Source organism: Myotis nattereri, assembly GCF_964212035.1.
Source record: "Myotis nattereri genome assembly, chromosome: 8".
Classification (NCBI taxonomy): Eukaryota; Metazoa; Chordata; class Mammalia; order Chiroptera; family Vespertilionidae; genus Myotis; species Myotis nattereri.
Genome location: NC_138083.1, coordinates 69317314 through 69341628, shown reverse-complemented (window position 1 = coordinate 69341628; position 24315 = coordinate 69317314). Strand labels below are relative to the sequence as shown.

The window sequence follows — 24315 nt, the reverse complement described above, 5'->3', positions numbered from 1 at the left end:
GCCGGGGCACACGTGACTCAGGGTACACATGACTTCCCGGCGCCCGACTGCTCCTGGAAAACAAGGACGCGGGGGAGCAGAGGTGAGGGGACGCCGGAGGCTGGGAGGGATCCCGGGTGCCCCGGCGGCACGCGGAGCGAGCGGGGGCGGCCGGGCTGGGAGCTGGGGCCGCGGAGCGCTGCCAGCTCCTCCCGGGGGACGGCTGCGCGCAGCCAGGGAGCGGGTAAACAGCCGGCGCCGCTTCCTCCGCAGATGGTCCGAGCCGCGCGGTCGCCACTGTTCTTCCCGCTGCTGCTGCTGCTGCTCTGGTCGCCCCGAGGCGAGGCAGCCCCCGATCAAGACGAGATCCAGTGTCTGCCCGGGCTGGCCAAGCAGCCATCTTTCCGCCAGTACTCGGGCTACCTCAGAGGCTCGGGCTCCAAGCACCTCCACTACTGGTCCGCGGCTCTCCCTCCCAGGGCGCGGGGGAGGGGGGCGCACAGGGACGCCCACCCGGGAGAGGACTGCGGGGTGGGGTGGGGTTCTGAGAATCCCTGAAGGAGCCATGCAACAGGGAGGGCTGGGAGAGGCCCCTCCACCTGCACCCACCCAGGCCTGACCCCTCCCAGGTTCGTGGAGTCCCAGAAGGATCCCAAGAGCAGCCCTGTGGTGCTTTGGCTCAATGGAGGGCCGGGCTGCAGCTCCCTAGATGGCTTCCTCACCGAGCACGGCCCCTTCCTGGTGAGTGGAAAGCAACTCTTTCCTCCATGACCCAGGAGGAGAGGGAGGGCACATTCCCAAAGGAAGAGGCCGGGGAACAGGGAGAAAAGGACTTTTGTCCCAGCATGGGCCTTTTTTCTGAGCCTAAGTTTCTTTTTCTGTACCATCGGCTTGACAGGGTGGCCCTTTGCCTCCACCCAGTTGGCTCTTGGGACTTACTCAGCCATATCTTTCCTTCTCAGGTCCAACCAGATGGTGTCACCCTGGAGTACAACCCCTATTCTTGGAACCTGGTATGGGCGGTGCTGTGGGTCCTGCGGGATATCTGGGCCCTCGGACGGGGTGTGGCGCCCTCTTCAGCTCTTTCCTCCTCCCCTCTAGATTGCCAACGTGCTGTACCTCGAGTCCCCAGCCGGGGTGGGCTTTTCCTACTCCAAGGACAAGTTTTATGCAACTAATGACACTGAGGTGAGTCCTGCCCGTGTGCCCAGCCTCCCTGGCTTTCTAAGGGTGGCATGATACAGGGAAAGACCATGGCTTTGGAGTCCATTTTTGGCTGTTAAATGCTACCCGGTGTGATCTTGTCACTGTGAAGCCACTTCCTCTTGCACAAACAGGGTGGGTTGGTGTCAGTATCTGGAGATTCCAGCTCAGATACCAAAGTCTCCAGATCCCCTCCATCCTGCCATCCCCAGGTCGCACAGAGTAATTTTGAGGCCCTTCAAGATTTCTTCCGCCTCTTCCCGGAGTACAAGGACAATGAGCTTTTCCTGACGGGAGAGAGCTATGCCGGCATCTACATCCCCACCCTGGCTGTGTTGGTCATGCAGGACCCCAGCATGAACCTTCAGGTGCAAGACTGCTGCAGGGGGGAAAGGGGAAAGGTGGTCATAGCTTCCTGGTCAGGGAGGTCAAACAGGTCAACTTCCCCATCCAACCCAGACTCCTTCATAACACCCTTACCACGAGCAGCCTCCCGTGACAGGAAACTCATTGTCAGGCTGCCAGCTCTGTTCTCTATGTTGTGTGGCCTCCCCCACCCACACACCCCCACAAACCACCCTGGGTTTCAGTTTCCATATTGCTGAAGGTCTGGGTGTAGGTCAAGGGTGGCTCCTTCTCCTCACCCTCCCGCTGAGCTGGATGCCCTGACTGTTTCACAGGGACTGGCCGTGGGCAATGGACTCTCCTCCTATGAACAGAATGACAACTCTCTCGTCTATTTTGCCTACTACCATGGCCTCCTGGGGAACAGGTATGGGAAGGGGGAAGCTGGGCAATCTTCAGGGTGGGACAGGGTCCCAAGATCTCAGGTCTACCCTCCAGGCACATAATATCCTGAGCCCTATCCTGGTTTATGAGCAGAAGATGGGGGCTGGGTTTGTTAGAAGGGTCTGGTGCTAAAAGGCCTAAGACTGGAGATTAGAATTTAAAGGGACCGAGGATGGCCCAGGGGCAGCTAGGTTGGGGACCTACATACCACACCCTGTGACATATTTCCTCCTCCCCTGGGGTCTGGTCACCACGGGAGGTTGGAAGGAGAAAGTGGGGTTCTTGCCTTTCCTGCCCATGGTGGGTCTCTAAGCACTTTCACTCTCATCTCCTATACAGGCTCTGGTCTTCCCTGCAGACCCACTGCTGCTCTCAAAACAAGTGCAACTTCTACGACAACAAAGACCCAGAATGTGTGAACAGTGTAAGGTCCTGCCCCCACGTGTCATCCCTGGTGCCCCCAGTTCGGGAACGGGACCACATCTCCTCCTGGGGGACTCCCTGCCCCCGCCCCTATTGTTGTCCCATCCTGCGTCCTTCAGCAGTTGGGGTTCTCTGTGACACATGAATATGGGTGCCAACCCATCACCCCTTCCTGTGATTTTCTGGGTAAATCCTGTCACCCCAGGAGGGAAAGGTCTCTTATCAACCACCTGCCCTGTGCCAGGACTGCTGAACGGTGTCAGGCACATCATATAATTTTCAAGGGAGACACATTATTCACATTTCCGGGTAAGGAAACTGAGGCCGGGAACGTTGAAGTCACAGTGCTGGGAAGTAGGAGCACTAGGATTTGAACCCAGGTCTGGCTGGTTCCTTCCACCGAGCCTCAGTTTCCCTGTGTGTGAAAAAGTAGGGGGAGGGTAATGACAGGGTGAGGTAGGAAAGCGCTAAGTCTTGGGACAAGTTGATGATGTCGCGGGGAAGCCAGGTTTTCGTAAAGCATGGTGGCTCGGTGTGCCTTTGCAGCTCCAGGAAGTGTCTCACATCGTGGCCAGCTCTGGTCTCAACATCTACAACCTCTACGCCCCATGTGCTGGGGGGGTGCCAGGCCATGTAAGGTAAGAGCTGCTGGGTGCCTGTTGGGCCAACCGCAGCCTCGTCTCGAGGCTCAAGCACATATCCCCCCACTTCTCTCGCAGGTATGAGAAGGATACTGTCGTGGTCCAGGATTTTGGCAACATCTTCACTCGCCTGCCAATCAAGCGGATGTTGCATCAGGTGTGCAAGGGTCTGGGCTTCCTCTTGGGGGCGGGAGGGGCAGGGCAGGGAAGCGAAGGTCCTGACTCTGTCTGTGCCCCTCAGGCACTGCTGCGTTCCGGGAATAGGGTACACCTGGACCCCCCCTGCACCAACACCACAGCCACCTCCACCTACCTCAACAACCCTTTTGTGCGGAAGGCCCTCCACATCCCCGAGCAACTGCCTGGCTGGGACATGTGCAAGTGAGGTTCTGTGGCTGCTGATGGCTGGGGGTGGGCAGCATGTTGGGGCTTGTGGGCATCAGAAAAATTCCCCGGGATCTTTTGGCACTCGGGGCAACAGTGAGTTGTTTTACAGGGTGTTTAAACCCTTAGCTGATTTTCATCCAGTTCATTCTTAAATGGCCACGTGGTTAAAATATGGGTTATTTCCATGGCATTTAGTAAGTAGACACACTCCCGGCTCCCCCTTCACCCTCACTCCAATGCCATCCCCAGCAGCTCAGCTCTCAGTTGACCCCCTGTGAGTAAAGGTGACAAGCGGCACAGCAGGGGCCACTTGGGTCCCTGTTCGATTGGTCAGTGCCCATGCCCTACAGTTACATGCTGTAGTTCCCACACCTACGAGCCACTGTGCTCTAAATGCCAGTCGCATCCAGTCATTGAGACAACCAAAGTGTCCCTATGCATTTCTAAATGGAGTGGACTGAGGACCTCTGCATCCCAGCCCCAGCTAGAGAAGCAGCATGCCCCCGGCGGGGACTGAGTCCCAGCTGCCTGCCTCCTAGGCTAGAGCCTGGGGATAGGAGAGGAGGTCTGATCTGTTGACTCTCTTTCTCCCCCTGCCTGGTCTTCCCGGGGCCTGCCCGCGTGCTCCTGCAGCTTCCTTGTGAATATACAGTATCGCCGTCTCTACCAAAGCATGGATTCCCAGTACCTTAAGCTGCTTGGCGCACAGGTGAGTAGGGGCAGCACAGCTGGGTGCACCAGCAGCCTCAGGGGCCCTGGAGCAGTGTGGCAAGGCAGAGGAAACGGGGCAGGGAGTGAAGGGGGGGGTGGGGGGAGCTGAAACTCCACGAAGTGAAGTCACTTGCCTGAGGTCCTATAGTTGGGAGGGTCAGGATTTGAATCTGGCTTTGGCCCCACCCCATGCTGCTCTGGTGTAGGAGGTTGAGGGGTCTGCATTCGCCAAGAAGCCTTTAGGGTGAGAAAAGCTAGTCAGATTGGCAAATGGGGGTCCAGGGTGGGAGAGGGTCTTGTCCAAGGTCACCTGGGAGACACTAGCAGAGCCAGGTTAGGACCAGGTCTGTATGCACAGTGGTTAGAGTGGGCAGAGGGTCAGATTGCCTGGGTGCAAGTTTCTTTACTAGCCATGTGACCCTAGACACATTTCTCACATATCTTGAGACTCGGTTTCCCCTGCTGTGAAATGGGAATTAATAATGGCATCTACCTTTATAGGTAAAGCATTTCATAGAGCACTGGACACGTAGGAAGGCAGTCAGAAAGCACAAGCATTTCCTGGTCCATCCTGTTTAGCTGGGCCCCTTGAATTCCCTTACGGGTAGGGCTTGAACCTGGTAAGGGCCGAGACCTGGGCTTGTTCCAGACCTCCCACTTTCCCCCTGCTCTGCTCCAGAAATACCGGATCCTGCTCTACAATGGAGATGTGGACATGGCCTGCAATTTCTTGGGGGATGAGTGGTTTGTGGATTCCCTCAACCAGAAGGTAAGGCAGGGATGTCGGCCGCGGAGCGAGGCTGGTGCAGGGTAGGGTGCACACTCCTGGCAGACAGGGCAAACCTGGAGGAGTTCCCGGCCCCTAAGGTCTTAGGTTCGGTGTCTGTGAGCAGGAATGGCGGGTGGCTGCCGGCTGCTAATTCTCTCCTGGTGGGGCAGATGGAAGTACAGCGCCGGCCCTGGTTAGTGAAGTACGGGGACAGTGGGGAGCAGATTGCCGGCTTCGTGAAGGAGTTCTCCAACATCGCCTTTCTCACCATCAAGGTAGGGCCTGGCCCTGGCGAGGGAGGGCCAGCCGGAGAGGGATGGGGCAGGACCCACCTCCTTTCCCTTTCCTTCCCACTTCCTTTTGTGCTGGGTTCCATCTGGCCCCCCAAGGGCAAGTATTCGCAGTGGGGGAATGAAGATTGGAAGGTGTGGGGCAGGGAGGGTGGAGGAGGAACCTCATTGGCTAGGTGGATCCAATGGGATGAAGGAAGCCCCCAGGGCAAGGGAGGGAATCTTACAAAGCTTTGCTCCTCAGGGCGCTGGACACATGGTCCCCACCGACAAGCCACTGGCTGCCCTCACCATGTTCTCCCGCTTCCTGAATAAGCAGCCATACTGATGACCACGGGCAGCCCCTCCAGCCTCTCCTGCTAGAAGGGAGGCCTCCCTAATGCAAAATGCCCTGCAGGGCAGTGAGGGACTTAGCACTTTATTCCTGACGGGTAGGGCCTGGTCCCCTCCCTGCTTCAACAATGCCCTTAATGCATTGATGCCACCCCAGGAACACAGTAGAGCTCAGGACAGCCCACTGGGAGGTTGGACAGACTGTAATTGATGGACTGAGTGTAATTATGGAATTAAACTTGGTACCATTTACAATCTCCTCTTCTTCTCTGTGGCACTGGGGGTTAAAGAGGGTACTGTAAGCTGTGAGGGGGTGAAGGAGGGGATAAGAGGCATTGGTCCTGAATGCAACTGCCCGGGGCGGGGTTGAGGGCTCAGGCAGCTGCTGTGGAGGGTGGTGGGGCACTGGGTACCCCAGAGTCCATGGGGTTCGCAGGCCGGTTCTTCTCAATCACCTCTCGCAGCCCTTTGGCAAAGTGGAGGTCAGCCGCGATGGTGAGGAAGCCCTGTGCAGCGGGGCAGGGAAGGAAGTCTATTCATTCCAGTACTGAGGCCAGAGTTTAGAGATAAAGAGAGTCTTGGCCTTGAGGGGCTTCTCAATCTAGTGGGACAGATGGCACAGCAAAGCAGTTTTAACTTGCTGTGAAGGTGCTGAAGTAGAGGCTGCAGGAATACAGCCCGTGGGGCTCAAGGAGGGCTTCCTAGAGGAGGTGACCACTTAGCTAAGACCTGAAAGATTAGTAGGCATTGGAGTTGGAATCGGGAAGAGTATTCCAAGGTGAGCTGGAGGGGTCTGATGTAAGATTACAAGGGGAGGGAGCAATTGATGAGGGAGGAACTGATACCAGGTTGGGCTGCACTCCCAACCTGCTGAGGGAGAGGAAGGCTGTGCCCTCCCCCGTTGTGCCCCCACTCACCGCATGGTTCGTCACCACCTCTCGCACAAAGTCCATCCCCTCGGGTAGTGGGATCTGCACCCCACGCCGGATCCGCTCTGTGGGTGAGGACAGCTGGCTCAGTCTGGGCCCACCCAGGTCCCTCTCCTCCTCGCCCTCCTCATACCCCTACCCTACCATTGAGCAGGGGCATCACCCCAAACTGCAGCATAGTCTTCAGAGGGGCCTGCAGCGGGATCAGCTGGGAGGGAGGTGGGGCGGAGTCAGAGTGGGAAGAGCGGGTGGGCTGGCCTTGGCCGCTCACCCTGACCCCAGCCTCCGCCCACCCACCATCCCCAACTCACTGCCAGTGACTCCAGTGCAGACTGGTTCGAGTAGATGCGGAACCTGTGGGAGAGAGAAATGCCGGGTGGGCATAGATCCCCTCCATTAGGCCACCCAGGCCTCGCCACCAGAACCCTGAGTGTCAGTCTCAGGTGTCCCACCTCCACACCTTTCCAGGGGGTTCTACACTCCAGGTGTGCTTTTTTTTTTTAATTGATTTCAAAGAGAGGAAGGGAGAAGGAGAGAGAGCTAGAAATATCAGTGATGGCAGAGAATCATCCACCGGCTGCCCTCTGCACACCCCCTACTGGGGATTGAGCCTGCGACCTGGACATGTGCCCTGACCAGGGATCGAACCATGACCTGGTTCATAGGTCGATGCTCACAGGACATCCAGATGTGTCTTCTTGGTGAGCCACTTCTTCTAGGCCTCTTTTTCCCACATTGGCTGCTGCTTATTTGTTGAGCACTTCCTACATGCCAGACTTCTGCTGGTAGCTTGTGTTGCTTATTATTATTTTTGTTAATCCTCACTAGAGGATATTTTTCCATCGATTTTTTTTTTCTTTTTTAGGGGGAGAGAGAGAAACATCGACTGGTTGCTTCCCACATGTGCCCCAACAGGTGCCGGGGATCGGGGGCCAGGGATCAAACCTGAGACCCTTCCATGCATGGTCCCACACGCTAACCACTGAGCAACTGCAAAGGACGTGTGCTGCTTATCTTTATTTAACAAAAAGTACAGTGCTGCCCTAGCTGGTTTGGCTCAGTGGATAGAGGGGTCCCAGGTTCAATACCGCTCAAGAGCACATGCCCGGGTTGCCAGCTCAATCTCCAGTAGGGGGCGTGCAGGAGGCAGTTGATCAATGATTCTCTCTCATCATTGTTGTTTCTATCTCCCTCTTTCTTCCTCTCTGAAATCAATAGAAATAAAAAAATAATAATGAATAAAAAAGTATAGTGCTTACTCCCTGCCACACATGAAATGTGTTCAAGAAGTTAAAGTCTTGGCCAGGTAGTTCAGTTAGAGCGTCATCCCAATATGCCAAGGATGCCGGGTTCGATCCCCAGTCAGGGCACATACCAGAAGTAACGAATGAATACGTCAGAAAGTGGAATAATAAATCAATGTTTCTCTCCCCTCTCTCGAAAATCAATAAATTAAAAAAAATTACAAAGCTAAGTTGTGCTGGGTGTCTGCCAAAACCCATGTTCTTAGGCGCTGCTGTGTGACTGTGAGCATGTCCCTTAACCTTACTGGGCTAGTTTGGTCACCTCTCAAACTAGCACTTTCTTTGTATTAAAGACCACAGCTCCTCAGTGGCTTATTGGTAAGAGAATTTTAGGTCCCCAGTTCTGTTAGGCAGCTGTGATTATCCTGAAGACACTGAGGCTCAGAGAGGTTAAGGGCTTGCCCGAGATTTTCAGACGTCTCATACTTGCGCAGGTCCAGATGTACGCGCAGCGCCTTCCCCTGGAGGGCCATCTTGGCGCTGAGACGGGCGTCCTGGGGGAACGTGGGGAGGGGTAACGTGTTACTCACCAGGCAGGTGCCCAGCCCGCTTCTCTCCAACCCTCCGCAGCCCTCACTGTGGTGCGCGCACCATGATCATGCTGGACAGCTGGACCTCAGGCTGGTTGGGTGGGACCAGGGCGATGGTGACACTGGCAGTGACAGAGATGGTGGTGCCGGAGGGCTTGATGGTACAGTACGGTGGTGCCACAACACGCAGCTCCAGCTTCAACGGGGAGTCAATCACCGCAGGGCTTTGCTATGGAGCAGGGAGGGAGGATCAATCCCGGATCTGTTCCCAGGTGAGCCCCGGAGGTGGGGGACTCAAGGTCTGCCCTCTGAGAGCCCAAAGGACAAATACGAAAAAGGTGTAGCTTCCCAACCCTGCAGAACTGTGTGCAGCCTCTGCCTTTGCTCACACAAATGTCTTCTAGGGATGTCTCCCTTCTCTCTCTGCTTTCAGTTCTCAGTATTCATGACCCATCGCCCATCCACACTCCTTGGAGACAGTCCATGCCCCAGTCCCTGCAGTGTCTCCTTTCTGTAGACTGCTGTGCTGTTTCTTCTAGGGGGCAGTGTAGACACACTGCTAGGCTTCCACGCTGATCAAGAGTGCTTACTCATAACCAGACGTTTCATTTAAACCTCACCATAACCATGTGAGGCAGGTGTTCTTTCCCGAGATGGGGGAATTAGGGCACAGAGAGGTTAAGTAACCTGTTCGAGGTCATATAGTTACTCGTTGCAGAACGGGGATGCAAACCCAGGCAGCCTGGCAATGGAGTCCATGCTCTGAACAGTGCTGGCCGTAAGTTGGATGATGGTGATGATAACAATAGTAACAGCAGCTAGTGTTCAGTGAGCACTTCCTCTGTTCAGGTACTGTTATACTTGCTTTATGCGTATTAATTCGTTTAATCCTCATGACAACCTATGAGGTTGTACAGTGTAGTGAATGCCAGTATGACCAGGAATCCCAGATTCATAATCCAGGTTCAGATATCAGCTCCATCATTTATAAAACTGAACCAAGGACACCGAAATATTCCTTGTTAAATGTTAAGCTCCCTGCCCTGGCTAGTTTGGCTCAGGGGTTAGAGCATCAACCTGCAGACAGAAGGGTCGGGGGTTCGACTCCCAGCCAAGGGCACATACCTCGGGTACCTTGGTTGCAGGTCGTCCCTGGCTCGTTGGGGCATGTGCGGGAGGCAACCAATCAGTGTGTCTCTTTCACGTTAGAGTCCATGTTTCTCTCCCCCTATTTTACCTCCCTAAAAAAATAAATGAAGCCCTAAACGGTTTGGCTCAGTGGATAGAGCGTCAGCCTGCGACTGAAAGGTCCCAGGTTCGATTCCAGTCAAGGGCATGTACGGTAGTTGCGGGCACATCCCCAGTAGGGTGCGTGCAGGAGGCAGCTGATCGATGTATCCCGCTCATCGATGTTTCTGACTCTGTCCCTCTCCCTTCCTCTCTGTAAAAAATCAATAAAAAATATTTAAAAAAATAAATGAAAAAAAAATATCCTCTAGTGAGGATATCCCCCTTAAGCAAAGGAAAATTAGCAAAGAGAATAACATCAGTCGTTAAAGCCCCTGCACTCCTCTGCAGAGCTGGGCTCTCGGCTCGTCCTCATCCCGGCTTCATGAAGGACAGACGGAGCAGGAACGAGTGAACCCCCTGCACAGACCTGGCCACAGGCTCAGCCGGGTGGGACTTGGCCAGAGGCCAGGTCTGTCTACTCCATGGCTGCCACTTGGGGCCCCCACCGGCACGCCTCACTGGTCCCCACGGGTGGCGTGCGCACCCGCCCTGGCACCTCCCTCCACCCGCCCACACTCACCAGCAGGACAATGCTCCCCAAGTAGGAGGCCCTCAGCAGCATGTCCAGGTCCTTGGGCACCTGTCAGGAGAATTAGGGGTGAGGCAGGTCGTCAGGAGCTCCATCAGAAGCCCCTCTTGCTCATCCCACACACAGGCCCTGGCATACCTTGTCCCCCACCAGCGACAGCTGCAGGGCCCCCGCCTGGAAGTAGCTCTCCAAAGCGGAGTCGAAGAAAAATTCAGAGAAGGCCACGTACACCATCCGCTCTTCCTCCTGCAGCTGGGGCTCCACTGCCCGGTTAGGCAGACTCCAGTTCCCCTGGGCCAGGGGAAAGAAGGCCCCCTGGAGGAGGGGGATCAGGGTCAGGACCCAGGCAAACTGGTCCTGCACAGGGATGTCTCCAGGCCCAGGGCTAGGCACTATGAGGAGTGGTGGGGAGTTGGACCCAGTTGTTGTCCTTGGGGGACCCGTAAGTACATTTCCTAAAAGGCAATGGGTCTGGCCAGAGTGGCTCAGTGGTTGTGCATTGACCCATGAACCAGGAGGTCATGGTTCGATTCCCAGTCAGGGCACGTGCCCGGTTGCAGGCTTGATCCTGATAGAGGGCATGCTGGAGGCAGTCAATCGATGTTTCTATCACTTATCCCTTTCTAAAATCAATCAAAACAGCCCGGTCAGTGTTGCTCAGTGCTTGAGTGTCGACCTATGAACCAAGAGGGCAGGGTTCAATACCCGGTCAGGGCACATGCCCAGGGTTGTGGGCTCCATTCCCATAGAAAAGGAAAGCCACCTGCTTAGGGTCACACAGCTAGAAAGTGGCAGAGCTAGTATCTGAACTTCAGGCATTCCAGCTCTGGAGTCTGCTCTGAAACTGCTGTCCCCCACGAGGAGCAAAGGTGCTGTGACATCACCTCTGAGCAAGTCTCCACATTCCTAAATGGGTACCTGACTCACAGGATTATGAGAGGATGAAATGAGATTATGTGCACAGAGTTCTATGCCCAACTCCTTCAGGGGACGTGGGGAAAATTGGTGCTTGAGCAAAGGCCCTGAGGTAGGAATCGAGGGACATATTTGAGACAGAGGAACAGGGTGAAGTTAGAAGGGGGCGCGCCAGACAAGAGTAAAGGCTCCAATGCCACACCCGGGAGATGGAGCTAATTCTGTGGGCAGTGGGAGCTGCAGCATTCCCGGCAATGGAGTGGCTCATCAGAGCTGTGCTTTAGGAAGATGAAACTAGCAACTTTGGGGAGAAGGAGGGAATTTGGTGACAGACGCACCAGCCGGGCAGCTCACCCGGAACTCCATGTCCATACAGCTGGTGGAGACCACGGGGTCCTTCACGAGGGAGTAGTCAATGCCAACGAGATTGTCCACAGAACTTCGCACTGTGGGGAAGAGCGCGCGTTACTCTAAGCTGGGTGAGGCAAGGTGCTTAAGCTGTCCGGGCCTCAGTTTCTCATCCATAAAACACTTCCCTCACAGGGTTGTTACGAGGATCAAATTAGTTTTATGTGGAAAGCACTTAGTGCCTGGTGTGCATAAGTGCTCAAATAATATCGCCATAACCGGTTTGGCTCAGTGGATAGAGCGTCAGCCTGCGGACTGAAAGGTCCCGGGTTCGATTCCGGTCAAGGGCATGTACCTAGGTTGCAGGCACATCTCCAGTAGGAAGTGTGCAGGAGGCAGCTGATCAATGTTTCTCTCTCATCGATGTTTCTAACTCTATCTCCCTTCGTCTCTGTAAAAAATCAATAAAATATATTAAAAAAAATAAATAAATAAAAATAAAAATAATGGCAGCTATTACTATTTTTATTACGATGACTACTACTACTGCAGGGGTTTCATCAAATCCCTAAACACGATGGCAAGGGATTCCTTTCCCTCATGGTTTCCCCTGCTTCCTCCACTGCCATCCCCACGGCTGACGAAAAGAGAATTCACATTAATTAAGCACCTATTAAGTGCCAGGTGATGGACACAAGTAGGGTCCCAGTGATCAGCAAGCACATACTGAGGACCTTGACAACCAGCCCCTCAGTTAATCCTCACAGCAACCCCAGGGGGAGGCCTCACCAGCAAAATGAGGAAACCAAGGCCCAGAGAAAAGTGAAGACTTACCCTGGGTCATGCAGTAACTCAGCAGCGGCCACCTGCCTCTGCAGCTGGGGCTCCATGTTCTTAGGGGTTTGCTCTGAAGTACTGCCCGCCAGCTGTGCACCCAGCCTCCTCCTCACCCCCATTCCAGCCCCAGGGCCTGACCCAGAGCCCCCCACCCCTCACCCCCGCCAGCACCAACTCACCAGGCACAGTGTCCAGCAGGGAGTTGAGCAGCACCATCCCCGCATGGTGGATCACTGGGCAGATCTGAGAGGTGGGCACCAGAGTCAGGGTCTTTGAAAGAGAGGTCACCCCCACTGTCCCCCAGACTTGCCACTGCCCACACCTGCTGGTTGAGGAGGAAGTGCATCCCTGAGGTGACGAATGTGGAGAGGAATTCATACACTATCCTGTGAGGAGAGAATAGAGCCGTGAGTCCAGACCTTGCCCCTATCCCAGTCTAGGTCCAGGAAAAGTCACTGATCAGGGAGATGGAGGCAGGGGTTGGACACATCAGCTTTGACTGAATTACCAGCGCTTTAATAGAGGTTTTCCATGACTCATGCCCAAATCCCCTCAGCCTGATTCTCAAGACCTCTCCACACCAGCCCCCCACCAGCCAAATGAGTCTAGCCACGGTTCCTCAAACCTGTTCTGAGCATCTCCACTTCCATGTGGCTACCCATGCGCTCCCTTCTACCCTCCATGCCCCCATTCCATATTTCCCAGTCTGGGCTCAGATGCTTCCTTTTAGGCAGTCTCCCCAGACTGCCCTCCTCTGAACCCCGAGAGCACTTTCTTCGTCCCTTTTAAGGCCCCAGTGACAAAATTTTTCCCCCTCCAACTAGCCTCTGCTCTTTTCTGAATCCTCGGGACTGGCATACACCTTGTTGAACAAGTAAAAAATTGACAGTGTACTTAACACTATATGACAAATCTACCATCCCCTCTCCCTAACCCTGTTCCAGAACCAGCATAAAGTCCCCTTCTCAGCCCCAAACCTGAGCCTATGTTATTATTTTTGTTCTAATTAGTAAGAGCCACCAAATATTGAGCACCCAGTTCATGTCCAACCGTGCACATTTATTCTCACGGTTAAGTGGCTAGCCACTTATTATTATACTAGAGGCCCAGTGCATGAAATTTGTACACAGGTAGGGTCCCTAGCGCTGCAGGCTGCCTGCTGGGGTCTTCCTTCATTCCGCGCCACCCTCTGGTGGTCAGTGCACGTCATAGCGAGTGATCAAACTCCTGAGGGGACACTTTGCATATTAGGCTTTTATATATATAGGTGCCAGGTGCTGTTCTAGTTTTACATATATTAACACAAACAGGCCTCACAACATCTTATAAAATAGATTTGATTATCATCCTCATGTTACCAATGAGGAAACTGAGGCACAGAGCTTTAGGGACTTGCCAAGGTCACACAGCCAGGGCATGATGGCGCTGAGATTTGGACCCAGTTGGTCTGACTCCCAAGCCTAGGCGTTTTGCATTGCACTAGGTGGATGGGCTGTGGGGCCCAAAATGGGTGCACTGGGGTTGGGAATGGGGCTTACTTGAAAGTTCCTTCGAAGGCTGCATACAACCTGGAGACAGAGGCCTGGCAGGAGACGTTGGCCACTTTGATCCGGCCAGTGGGATCTCGGGAGAGCTGCAAAGCGGTGTAGATGGATATACCCTGGGCAGAGGCGTTGATATAGCCCCCATCATAGCTGTCGGGATGGGGAGCAGGGTTAACTTTCACACAACCTTGGAGTCAACCAAGCCTTCACTGCCTGCTCCCCACCCCCATACATCATGATACCTCTTAATAAGGCTTCACCTTTGCATTTACCATTCTGCCAAACCTTATCAACCCCTATTGTAAAGCTACTCCCCAGACTGCCCTCCTCTGAACCCCGAGAGCACTTTCTTAGTCCCTATTGTACGAAGTGGGTATGACTGTCCCTATTGTACAGATTAAAAAATTGAGACTCAGAAAGCCTAAGGGATTGCCCACAGCCCCCATCCCCAGCCCTCCTGATCCACTTGCCACTCCCCTGAGGGTGCCAGGTCCTCACAAGATCCAGTAGCGAAGCTGTCTCCGAAAGCGCAGCCCCAAGGAGGAATTGCTGGTCTGTAGCACCAGCTCCTGCTCTGGCTGGAAATGGAGCTCAGAGGATGTCAGCTGCAGCTCTGTGACCGTCACCCTGCAGGAGGCATCAGGGTCACATTCAAAGCCAAGAGGGGATCCCGCCTAACCACGAGAAATTCAGCCCCTCTGCTTCCAGTCGGGGCCTGGGGAAACTGGGATGGGTGGAATGGACTATCCTACTGCTCCTCACGTGCCCACCCTGGACTCTAGCGTAGCTCAAAGATGGGCTCCTCCTGACTCAGGTGTTAAAAGTAAGCTTCAAGCCATAACCGGTTTGGCTCAGCAGATAGAGCGTCGGCCTGCGGACTGAAGGGTCCTGGGTTCGATTCCGGTCAAGGGCATGTACTGTGGTTCGGGCACATCCCCAGTGGGGGGTGTGCAGGAGGCAGCTGATAGATGTTTCTCTCTCATTGATGTTTCTGACTCTCTGTTCCTCTCCCTTCCTCTCTGTAAAAAATCAATAAAATACATTTTTTTTTAAAAAAGTGAGCTTCATCTCTCCTTGTTGCTGGTATTCCCTTCCCGCCCACACCCTGGATTTTGTCTCCATCACTTAAGATCCGATCCACCTGTCACCATCGTCCTAAGCTACAGGCCTTCCTCTGCTCTCCAGGACCTCTCCCATTAGCTCCACCCGGGTGCCCTAAACCCCACTCTCATCCATTGTCGAGTTTCTAAACTCTTCTCTGGTGCTCTTTGACCACGCCTCAGCTCCACTTAGCTCAGTGGTTCTCAACCTTGGCTGCACATTAGAATCACCTGGGAATCTTTTTAAAATCCTGATTTCTGGGCCTCATCCTCCGGAAAGTCTGTTTCTTTGTTACTAATGTTCTGGCCCCACCCCATAATAAAGAAATAGACTTTCCGGAGGATGAAGCCCAGAAATCAGGATTTTAAAAAGATTCCCAGGTGCCCTAACCGGTTTGGCTCAGTGGATAGAGCATCAGCCTTTGGACTCAAGGGTCCCGAGGTCAATTCCGGTCAAGGGCATGTACCTTGGTTGCGGGCACATCCCCAGTGGGGAGTGTGCAGGAGGCAGCTGATCGATGTTTCTCTCTCCTCGATGTTTCTAACTCTCTATCACTCTCCCTTCTTCTCTGTAAAAAATCAATAAAATATATTATAAAAAAAAAAAAGATTCCCAGGTGATTCTAATGTGCAGCCAAGGTTGAGAACCACTGACTTAGTTAGCTGTTCCTGGCCCCACTCACATTTCCTAGGCCACGCCCACCTACTTGATCCCACCAATGCCGGCAGGCTTAGTTAGCCTTCATCGACTTGGCCCATCCTATTAGGCTCCGCCTCCCCTATTGGCCCCGCCCACACTCGCAGCCCCGCCCCGTGGCCGCTCACTCGGAGATGTTGTAGTAGAAGTGGCCCTCGCGGCCTCCCAGGTCCGGGATGGTGACGGTCTCCAGCTCTTGCTCCAGGAAGCGCAGCCCCTCCTGCTTCACTGAGGCAGAAGCAAGGCCTTGGCTCCTGCGCCCACTTTGGGGTGACCCCACCCTCCCCCGCCCCCGCCCGCCCCGCGCTTACACAGCTCCAGCGCCTTGGAGGTGATGCGGATCTTGCAGCCGGGAATCTCGGCGTCGGCGTGAGCTCCCGCCAGCAGGGCCAAGAAGAGGGCTGCGAAGCGGGCCATGACGAGCGGGCCTGGGGGTAAGGTGGGGTCACGGGAGTCACCAGGTCCCTCAACTCTCCTCGGAGGTCCAACCGGAGGCGGGGCTGGTCCGGATCGTTACCCTCGAGACGGCTCTTCGGGGAACCTGGGCCAATAGTGTTGACAGACGCAGAAAGTGAGGCTGGAGAGGTTAGCGACTGGCGCTCTGGCTTCCAGAGGATGTGGGGCACGGGGCGGGGGGGGGGGGCATCCTTGGTTCCCTCGTGCAACCGCTCCGTGACGAATTTGGACCTTCCGGGGAACAGTCCCGCGTTTCCCCAACAACCTCTCCTTTTCTTTAGCGGAGGGCGGGCACGGCTAGCACGTTACCATGGGAACGGCTGCACGCGCATTCTTGGGGGGTAGCTTGCGGTCTCCATGACCCCGAGCCTGGGGCGCCAGGGGCGGGGGGGGGGCGGGCGGGGCGGAGGGGTCTGCCAGCTCCCCTGGGTCCTAAGTCCCTACCATCAGGAGTATGCCTGGTGACCCCCATCTCAGTGCCCTCCTTCATGGGGTCTCCTCCCCACCTGGGTTCAGTAGACCGCGCTGCTCGGCGAAGGTCTGGGGGTGGAGGGGGACGCACCCCAACTCACTGCTGTGGAGCTGGGACGGGAGGGTCGGCGCGGTCACGTGGGGCGGCGGGCGGCGCTGGAGGTCTGGGCGGCGGGGTCTGGCTGGCCGCGCGGGTCCCGCCGCCTTTATAAAGCCCGGCCCCCTGACCCCCCTCCCCTTCCCGCTCTCTCCTCCCCCCTCGTGGGCTGGGAGGGGATGGGGCGGGACGCTGGCAGCCCCGAGAGTGGAGAGAGCTGTACAGAGCCCCGTGACAAGCCCGGCCGCTGTCAAGACAAGCGGGGGACCCAAGCCGGGTGGAGGGAGGCAAGTGCAGGAGTCGGCCCGCTGGCACCGGCACCAGCCCTCCCTGCTTCGCTGGTTCAGATTCCAGTTGCCCATCTCCTCCTGCATGTTCCTGGGCGAGTCACTTCGCGGGTCAGTCAGTTCCCTCGTGTAGCGAAATGTGTGTGATAAAAGGAACTGCCCCTTAGGCCTTTATTAACAGCCCCGAGCAAGCCAGAAAGTCAATGCCAAAGGCACATGTTTTCCTTCCCTTCCGCCCACAATCCCCCAACTGTCTCTGTGTCACTACCTGGGGACGTAAAGGGCCCTGGAACCTCTCCCACGGGGTCCGAGCAAGTCCACACAGGCTGCTGGAATCGCCCCAGAAGGTTTGGCATTTGCCCGGGAACTGTGAATTTTTGTGTGTGAACCTTTGGAGCTAGGTTCTCTGAGCAATAACACCCCTGCCCCCATCTCCCTCTGAAGATCTACTGCCTACAGTGTTCCCAGCTCCTAGGACAGGGCAGAGTAGGTGCTTGCTACCTTTTGGTTGTCAAACTGATCACAGAGGAAAGGAGAAGCAATAATGACTAACGTCCATGGAATAGGTATTGAGCGACAAGCCTCATGCCCAACTTGCATTTGAGATCTTGCCTCCCAGGATGTCGTCAGCGTGGCTTAAATAAACTCTAATAAAAATTCTCTAAAAGAAAAGAAAGAAACAGAATGTCTCCCTTCCTGGGAACCCCTCCAGTCCCAGGCAAACCAGAACGTTGGCCTCCCTAGGTCCCATGAACTCATTTAGCTCTGAGCCTGTGAGGTGGGCACTATCGTTAACCCTCCTCAGGCAACGAAAGGTAAAGGCCATCCTGTGGCCTCTGTTGGGGAACCCATGGACACACTGTTCATGGAAAGGTGGGCGGTGGGTGGTGATAGCCCAGTAGCTAAAAGCTTAGACTCTCGTGTCTGACCGCCCAGGGTTCAAATCCTAGGCTATAAATTCTTAGTACCAAGTCTTGGACTCCTCACGTAAGCAGCTCTCAGCCTCTATTTCCTCATTCTAAAAGGGAAACGATAAGCTTATTGCAAGAATAAACTAAGTGGGCATAGTGCATGTGCTGGGCATGACGCATGGCACACCATTAGCACCACGTAAACGCTAGCTGTTATGATTAGGGGACAGACAGCAAGCAAGGCGGAACGGGTGTAAGAGAACGTGCTGAGGATATCCAGAGGAGGAAGCACTGGAAAGTCCGTTTGAACTCTAGTAACCCTCGCTCTTCCTGGAGGAAACCGGGTGGATGTTTGTTTTCTTTTCTCTCATTAAATGCAGTGCAAGCTCTGTCTTTGTGTCATTGTTGTCTCGTATAAGATCTTATCCCTTGCAACTGACTGTCCCCGCTGCAGCCCCAGCGGGCTATAAATGTAGCTGTGTAACCTAGTACCAATGGTTTAACCTCTTCGAGCCTCTGTTTCCTCATCTGGATTGCTTGTGAGCATTAAACGAGTGAATGCATTTAAAGGGCTTACTAAGCACCTAGCGTTGAGTAAGGGCTCAAAAAAATGTTAGCTACAGTCCAGCCAGTGTGGCTCAGTGGTTGAGTGTTGACCCATGAACCAGGACGTCAAGGTTCAATTCCGGTTGGGGCACATGCCTGGGTTTAGGGCTTGATCGGCAGTGTGGGGAGTGCAGGAGGCAGCCAACCAATGATCTTTTCTCATCATTGATATTTCTATCCTTCTCTCCCTCTCCCTTCTTCTCTCTGAAATCAATAAAAAATTTTTATTTATTTTTTAAAAAAAAAATTTTAAAAAATATATTTTATTGATTTTTTTACAGAGAGGAAGGGAGAGAGATAGAGAGCCAGAAACATCGATGAGAGAGAAACATCGATCAGCTGCCTCCTGCACATCTCCTACTGGGGATGTGCCCGCAACCCAGGTACATGCCCTTGACCGGAATCGAACCTGGGACCCTTCAGTCCGCAGGCCGACGCTCTATCCACTGAGCCAAACCGGTTTTGGCCAATAAAAAAATTTTTAAAATGTTAGCTACAATCATTGGCATCATTAGCCATCATCCACCCAGTGGCTTTCCATCACACTTGGAATAAACTCCTTCTTCCTTGCCCTGACTTCCCGGCATGTGATAGGGCCTACCCCGTCTCACCTGGCACCACTATCGCCCGTTTTCATTCTGCTCCAGGCACCCTGGCCTCTGGTTCCTTGAACATGCAATTGGAGTTATTCTTGCGCACAGCCTTTGCATTGCTGCTCCTGCTGCTTAGAATGCTTTTCCACCTAATCACCCCACAGCTCGCCCCTTGTCCTTTTGGGCTCAGCTTAAATGGCGCTGCTTCAGAGAGGTCCTCCCTGCCTACTTAGAAGTTACTCTCAATAGTATCAGCTTGGTTTATTTTCTGCATAGATCTTGTTACGATTTAATATTGGTTTATTAAGTTACTGGCTAATGGAGACATTGTCTCCGGAGAGCTGGGATCTGAGTCTCTATTTATTCCCAGTGTCTAGAACAGGGCCTGGCACAGAGCCGGTACTGAGTATTTGCTGAGTGACTGGACTGGTTTGGAGCCCTCAAAGGTCCCTGGGAGCAGGTGAAACCTACACAAGCCTGGGATTCTTTTTCAACTCCCGCACCTTGCCAGTCCAGGTCCAGCTGACTCTAAACACAGCCCTGGCCTGGGCCGGGGGACAACAAGGTACAGTCCCTGGCCTTGATTCCAGGAACTCGCCTACTCAGTCTGCCTCTCTCCCTTATTTGGGTTTCTCTGTTCTCCCAAAACTTTGCCTGAGGATGGAGAGATGGACTCTCCAAACCCCTTTCCACTTTCACTCCTGGCTTCGGAGAGGGAAGGGGAGACGTCCCTCAGTCCCTCAAAGGGACAGGAAAGAAAGCCTTTTGTTGTGCAGCCAGCACAGGGATACCGCAAACAAAGAAACAACCAAAAACAGGATACAAAGCAGCGAGGAGTTCTGGAACCAGACAGACCTGGTTCCATCCAGTCCCAGGCAGACTGTCACTTTCTAGAGCAGAGGTCAGCAAGCTGTTCCCGTGAAGGGCCAGAGAGCATGTTTTAGGTTCTGCAGGCCCTACAGCCTCTGTCACAGCTGCCCACTCTACCATTGCCGTGTGGAGGCAGCGCTCAACAATATTGAAGTGAACACCCTGTTCGCTGGATTCAGCCAATGGGCTGTTTGCCACGCCCTGTTCTAGAGTAAATTAAAAAGTAAATCTCCACATATGTAATATCTTAATCAATAAAAAATATATTTTAAAAAAAGTAAATCTCTTTTTTCTTCTTAACAAAAAATATTTTACTAAAACACAAGATTTACAGAAGTTTCCAGACAAGCCATATAAAATGGTCACAAACTCTTCTTGAAGGGAGGGTTCCACATTTGGCAGCAAAGTCACAGTGAGGGCCCTGGTGTTTGTTTAATGTTCCCATTTTTGGTTCAAACAATCAAGCTTGTCCATCTACAGCGTCTAAATACAGTGAGACTTGGTTAGGGACTCTTGTGAAGAACTGGTTAGCTGCTTTTCACCAATGCAACCAGATCACCATAAACAGGGGGAAAGGAGCTCATAGAAGTAAAATTAAAGGACTTCCTCCCTCAAAACAACAATAAAATAAAGAAAAACACCCACCCGCTGCAGCTAGCCCTGGCAGCCCCCTTCACTCACAGTGCCTTCTACTAAACCACAATGGGGGGATGAATAAGAGCAGAGCGGGGTCACTGCTTGTGAGCACTTCACAGCAATCCAGATGGCACTTGTAGCTCCTGCTCGTGCTTTATAACAGTGAGTCAGGACAAGACCTAGATTTGCTAATGTGCACTCAGTCACCAAAGGACTGAAGATGTCTGGGCTTTGATTCTGTAATATTTCTAAGACTGTGTCCATTAAATGCAAACAAAAAAGGAAGAAATCTTGGCAGAACACAAGTGATGCCCATGTGATGATCAGGTCGATTTAAATATGTCCCATGGCATATAGCCTAGTCCCTGCTCTGCTGCCCCTATGGCGTGGGCTCCGTTGGTCTTCCATTGCTCCGCCACGTCGTTGGCTGTGGGGCCATCTGGTTGGGAGCAGTGAGCACAGCCTGGGTGGATGGCAGAGCGGCATGAGTCTGCAGTGCTGGGACCACTTATCTTTCAAAATATCTCAACGTGTTCTTCCCAACTTGTCTGCATTAGGATGTCAAATGTCGGTCATGAAACGTACTTTAGGTGCTGCCATCGGGCATTCTTCAGGAAGGAATAGCTCAAGTTTAAAAGCCCCTCCCTCAAAGGGGGAATCCTGGGGGCCGGGCCGACAATGGCCACATGAAAATAACGGGCGTTGCTCTCATCTGGTTCTGCTTTAATTCCAGGAACTGGCTCTGCCAGCAAATGCTGGGCTTCCTTGGTAACCCTGCGGGGAAGCCTGGCCATCTTGTCAGATCCCAGCTTTGGCCTCTGATCTCAGAAGGATCTCTTGCTCTGGCTGGTGTGGCTCAGTGGGTTGGCGCAAGGTCCCATGCACTGAACTGTTGTGGGTTCAATTCCCTGGCAGGGCACAGACCCAGGTTGTGGGTTTGGTCCCCTGTTGGGGTGCCTGTGAGAGGCAGCCAATATCTCTCTCTCTCTCTCCCTCTCTCTCTCTCTCTCTCTCTCTCTCTCTCTCTTTCTCCCTCCCTCCCCTCTCCCTTCTTCTCTCTAATATCAGTAAACATATCCTCAGATGAGGATTTAAAAAAAGAATACATTAAAAGAAAAGTAAATCTTTTTATGGGCCTCAGGTTTCACATCTGTAAGTGGGAATGATCTAGTGCCTGCCTACCTCTCTGGTAGGAAATTTTAATGTCATAAAGTATATAAAGTGATGAACCTAGTACTTAGCACACCAAAGTGCTCAATAAATGTCTCTGGTTATTACTATTAACTAGTTTTGTGAGTTTTCTTCAATCCTCACCCCAGGATGTTTTTCTATTGCTTTTAGATGGAGTGGAATGGAGGGAGGGGAGAGAGATTGAGGGAGAGATAGACAGACAGACAGACAGACAGACAGACATGCATTGGTTGCCTCCTGCCTGCACCCCAACCTGGGCCTGGATGAAACTGCAACACAGGTATGTGCCTTTGACTGGGATAGAACCTGAGACCCTTCAGTGCACGGGCCATCACTCTAACCACTGAGACACCTACCAGAGCTTAACTAGTTTTTTAACAACAAAAACTTTACAAATATTAATTCACTTAAATGCCATAACATCCTATAAGGTAGGTATCATCCCATTGCACAGACCAGAAAACCGAGACCCAGAGACATTAATTTGGTCAAGTCTGTCTGGCTCCAGAGCCCATGCTCTTAACCACTCCACTGGACTCTCTTCTTTAATGATCCCACTTAATCCTCAGCAATCCTCTGAGACAGCTATTACGGCCCTTGTTTTGCAGATTGGGAAACTGAGATAAAGCAGGAGGAAGTAGCTGGTCTAAGCAAGTAAACACAGTCCCACTGACCACAGGACAGCAAGTTGGATTTCTGCCCAAGATGTCAGCATGCATCGCCTGGCTCCCCACTCCCTCGCCCTCTCCAGCTGTGTTTTCTTTGGATTTCTGCATGGCTTGGAGAAGCTGCGTCAGCCCATCTCCCATCCTGACCTTTCTCCCACCCCCAACACCCACCCTGGCCAGCCCTCAGGAAGTGACCTCCACCCTCTCCCTCTGCCTGAGCCCATGAGCATTGCAATGCATGTGCCTGTATTGGTCAGCATGGGTGAGCCTGGGCACCTGTGATGGGGAGCCAGTTAGAACTAGTGTGTGTGTGGGGGGGGGGGGGGCGGAGTGTGTGTGTGGGGGGAGGGGGCAGATTCAGACCAGGAGATTATATCTCCCAAACAGGTGGAATGAACACTTGTTTCAAGAAAGCAGCTGGACAGAACCGTCCCCTTGCAGGGCAGACATTGACCAAATGGAGAGATGGGAAATAAAGGCTATGGCTTTCTGAGTTCAGTTCAGAGCCGTTGACAGCTTTCGGTGGCGTCTAAACCTTGGAGACCTGGCCTTTTGCCTTCTCCCATTTCCCATTTGCCTTTTCCCATTTCCTCCTTGCAGACCAGTTCCTCTTTTCTGTCAAAGGAGACAGCCACCTGGTCCCCGAAGGCCCTTCCAGGTTTGAAACTCAAGAATTCTAATGCCTCTCAAGGGCGTGGCTTCCCCATCTCCTGGGTTCTTTTCAAGCCCTGCCCCTGGCACCTCTACCACTCTGCTCCCATGTTGACCTCCAGCAGCTCACTGGCCTCTCTGATTTCTTTCTCCTGCTTTCTTCACACTCCACCTGCCTCCCAGTTCCTGTGCCCCTTGCAGCCTGCCTGCGAGCAGACTCTCACTCATGGGGCCCCTTTGGAGATGGCCCTCTATGCCTCCCGTGCATGGGGCTCCCAGCCTCTCATTATGTAGAGGAAGGGGTGGAAGGTCTGTAACAATGCTATCTAGATGTTCAGAAGCCGGTAATAACATTTCCAAGTAACAGGAAGGGAGGGAGCAGCAAGAGGTATGACTTTTTCTTTTTTAAAAGTATATATTTATTGATTTCAGAGAGAAAGGGAGAGGGAGAGCGAGATAGAAACATCAACGAGGAGAGAGAATCATTGATCGGCTGCCTCCTGCACGCCCCCACTGGGGATCAAGCCCAAACCCTGGGCATGTGCCCTGACTGGGAATAGAGCCGTGACCTCCTGATTCACAGGTCAACACCCCATCACTGAGCCATGCCAGCTGGACATGACTTTTTCTTTTGTTTTTAAATATATTTTATTGATTTTTTTAGAGAGAGGAAGGGAGAGAGATAGAGAGTTAGAAACATCGATGAGAGAGAAACATGGATCAGTTGCCTCCTGCACATCTCCTACTGGGGATGTGCCCGCAACCCAGGTACATGCCCTCGACTGGAATCGAACCTGGGACCTTTCAGTCCGCAAGCCGACGCTCTATCCACTGAGCCAAACCGGTTTCGGCGACTTTTTCTTTTGATAAGAAGAATGGGCCACCATCTTCAGCCTGAGTGTGTGTCTCTCTCTCTCTCTCTCTCTTTTTTTTTTTTTTTTTGCAGGGCCTTCCTAACGACTACAAGAAGCACCCAACACATTCCATCGTCTTGAAAATTTTTCCATGAGGCTCTAATACTACACAAATGCTGACATAAACAGACTTTGATCTGACAAGGACTGCCAGCCCTCCATCCAGGAATCATGAGGACATCTTAGCCCTCCAGTTTCCCTCCTCTCATCACCCAGCTAGATCCATAATTCATCACCCCCTTCCCACCCCACCCTCAGTGCTAAATTCTGCTCCTCTCTGTTTTCTCCATCTCCGATCATGGCACACCCTCCACCCAGATGTTCGATTGAGTCAAAAACAAGAGGAGTCATGTTTAACTCCTTTTTTCTTGCTACCACATGTCAGTAAATAATTGTGTCTCCACCTCCCAAAGATG

General features: G+C 53.2%; 2 protein-coding genes, 1 long non-coding RNA gene and 1 pseudogene across 5 annotated transcripts; 2 read left to right on the top strand and 2 right to left on the bottom strand.

Annotated features, from left to right (window-relative positions):
- Window positions 1–7: 7 nt before the first annotated feature.
- On the top strand, window positions 8–5780 carry CTSA (cathepsin A). Its single transcript, XM_081097875.1, has 15 exons — window positions 8–82; window positions 253–437; window positions 609–720; window positions 942–992; window positions 1081–1167; window positions 1395–1550; window positions 1863–1954; window positions 2311–2395; window positions 2941–3032; window positions 3114–3192; window positions 3277–3416; window positions 4056–4131; window positions 4813–4902; window positions 5073–5177; window positions 5437–5780. Exons 1-15 carry the CDS (start codon window positions 29–31, stop codon window positions 5518–5520), a joined length of 1488 nt encoding a protein of 495 aa, XP_080954001.1. The 5' UTR covers window positions 8–28; the 3' UTR covers window positions 5521–5780.
- On the bottom strand, window positions 5711–15993 carry PLTP (phospholipid transfer protein). The gene is made up of 15 exons (XM_081097874.1): window positions 15860–15993; window positions 15677–15776; window positions 14250–14378; window positions 13746–13901; window positions 12530–12593; window positions 12387–12450; window positions 11377–11468; window positions 10246–10422; window positions 10099–10158; window positions 8350–8517; window positions 8185–8252; window positions 6766–6808; window positions 6599–6662; window positions 6443–6519; window positions 5711–6031 (listed from the first exon to the last, which is right to left on the bottom strand). Exons 1-15 carry the CDS (start codon window positions 15963–15965, stop codon window positions 5900–5902), a joined length of 1500 nt encoding a protein of 499 aa, XP_080954000.1. The 5' UTR covers window positions 15966–15993; the 3' UTR covers window positions 5711–5899.
- On the top strand, window positions 15675–24315 carry LOC308523828. Of its 2 annotated transcripts, XR_013996370.1 has the most exons (5): window positions 15675–16133; window positions 21817–21946; window positions 22275–22373; window positions 22935–22992; window positions 23932–24315. It is a non-coding gene; the product is annotated as an uncharacterized lncRNA (long non-coding RNA). The 2 variants fall into 2 exon arrangements; XR_013996371.1 differs by lacking the exons at window positions 22935–22992; window positions 23932–24315 and having other exon boundaries at window positions 15675–15982; window positions 22275–22831.
- On the bottom strand, window positions 20809–21269 carry LOC308523062 (ubiquitin-conjugating enzyme E2 N-like; annotated as a pseudogene). Its single transcript has one exon. The product of its transcript is annotated as a ubiquitin-conjugating enzyme E2 N-like (transcript).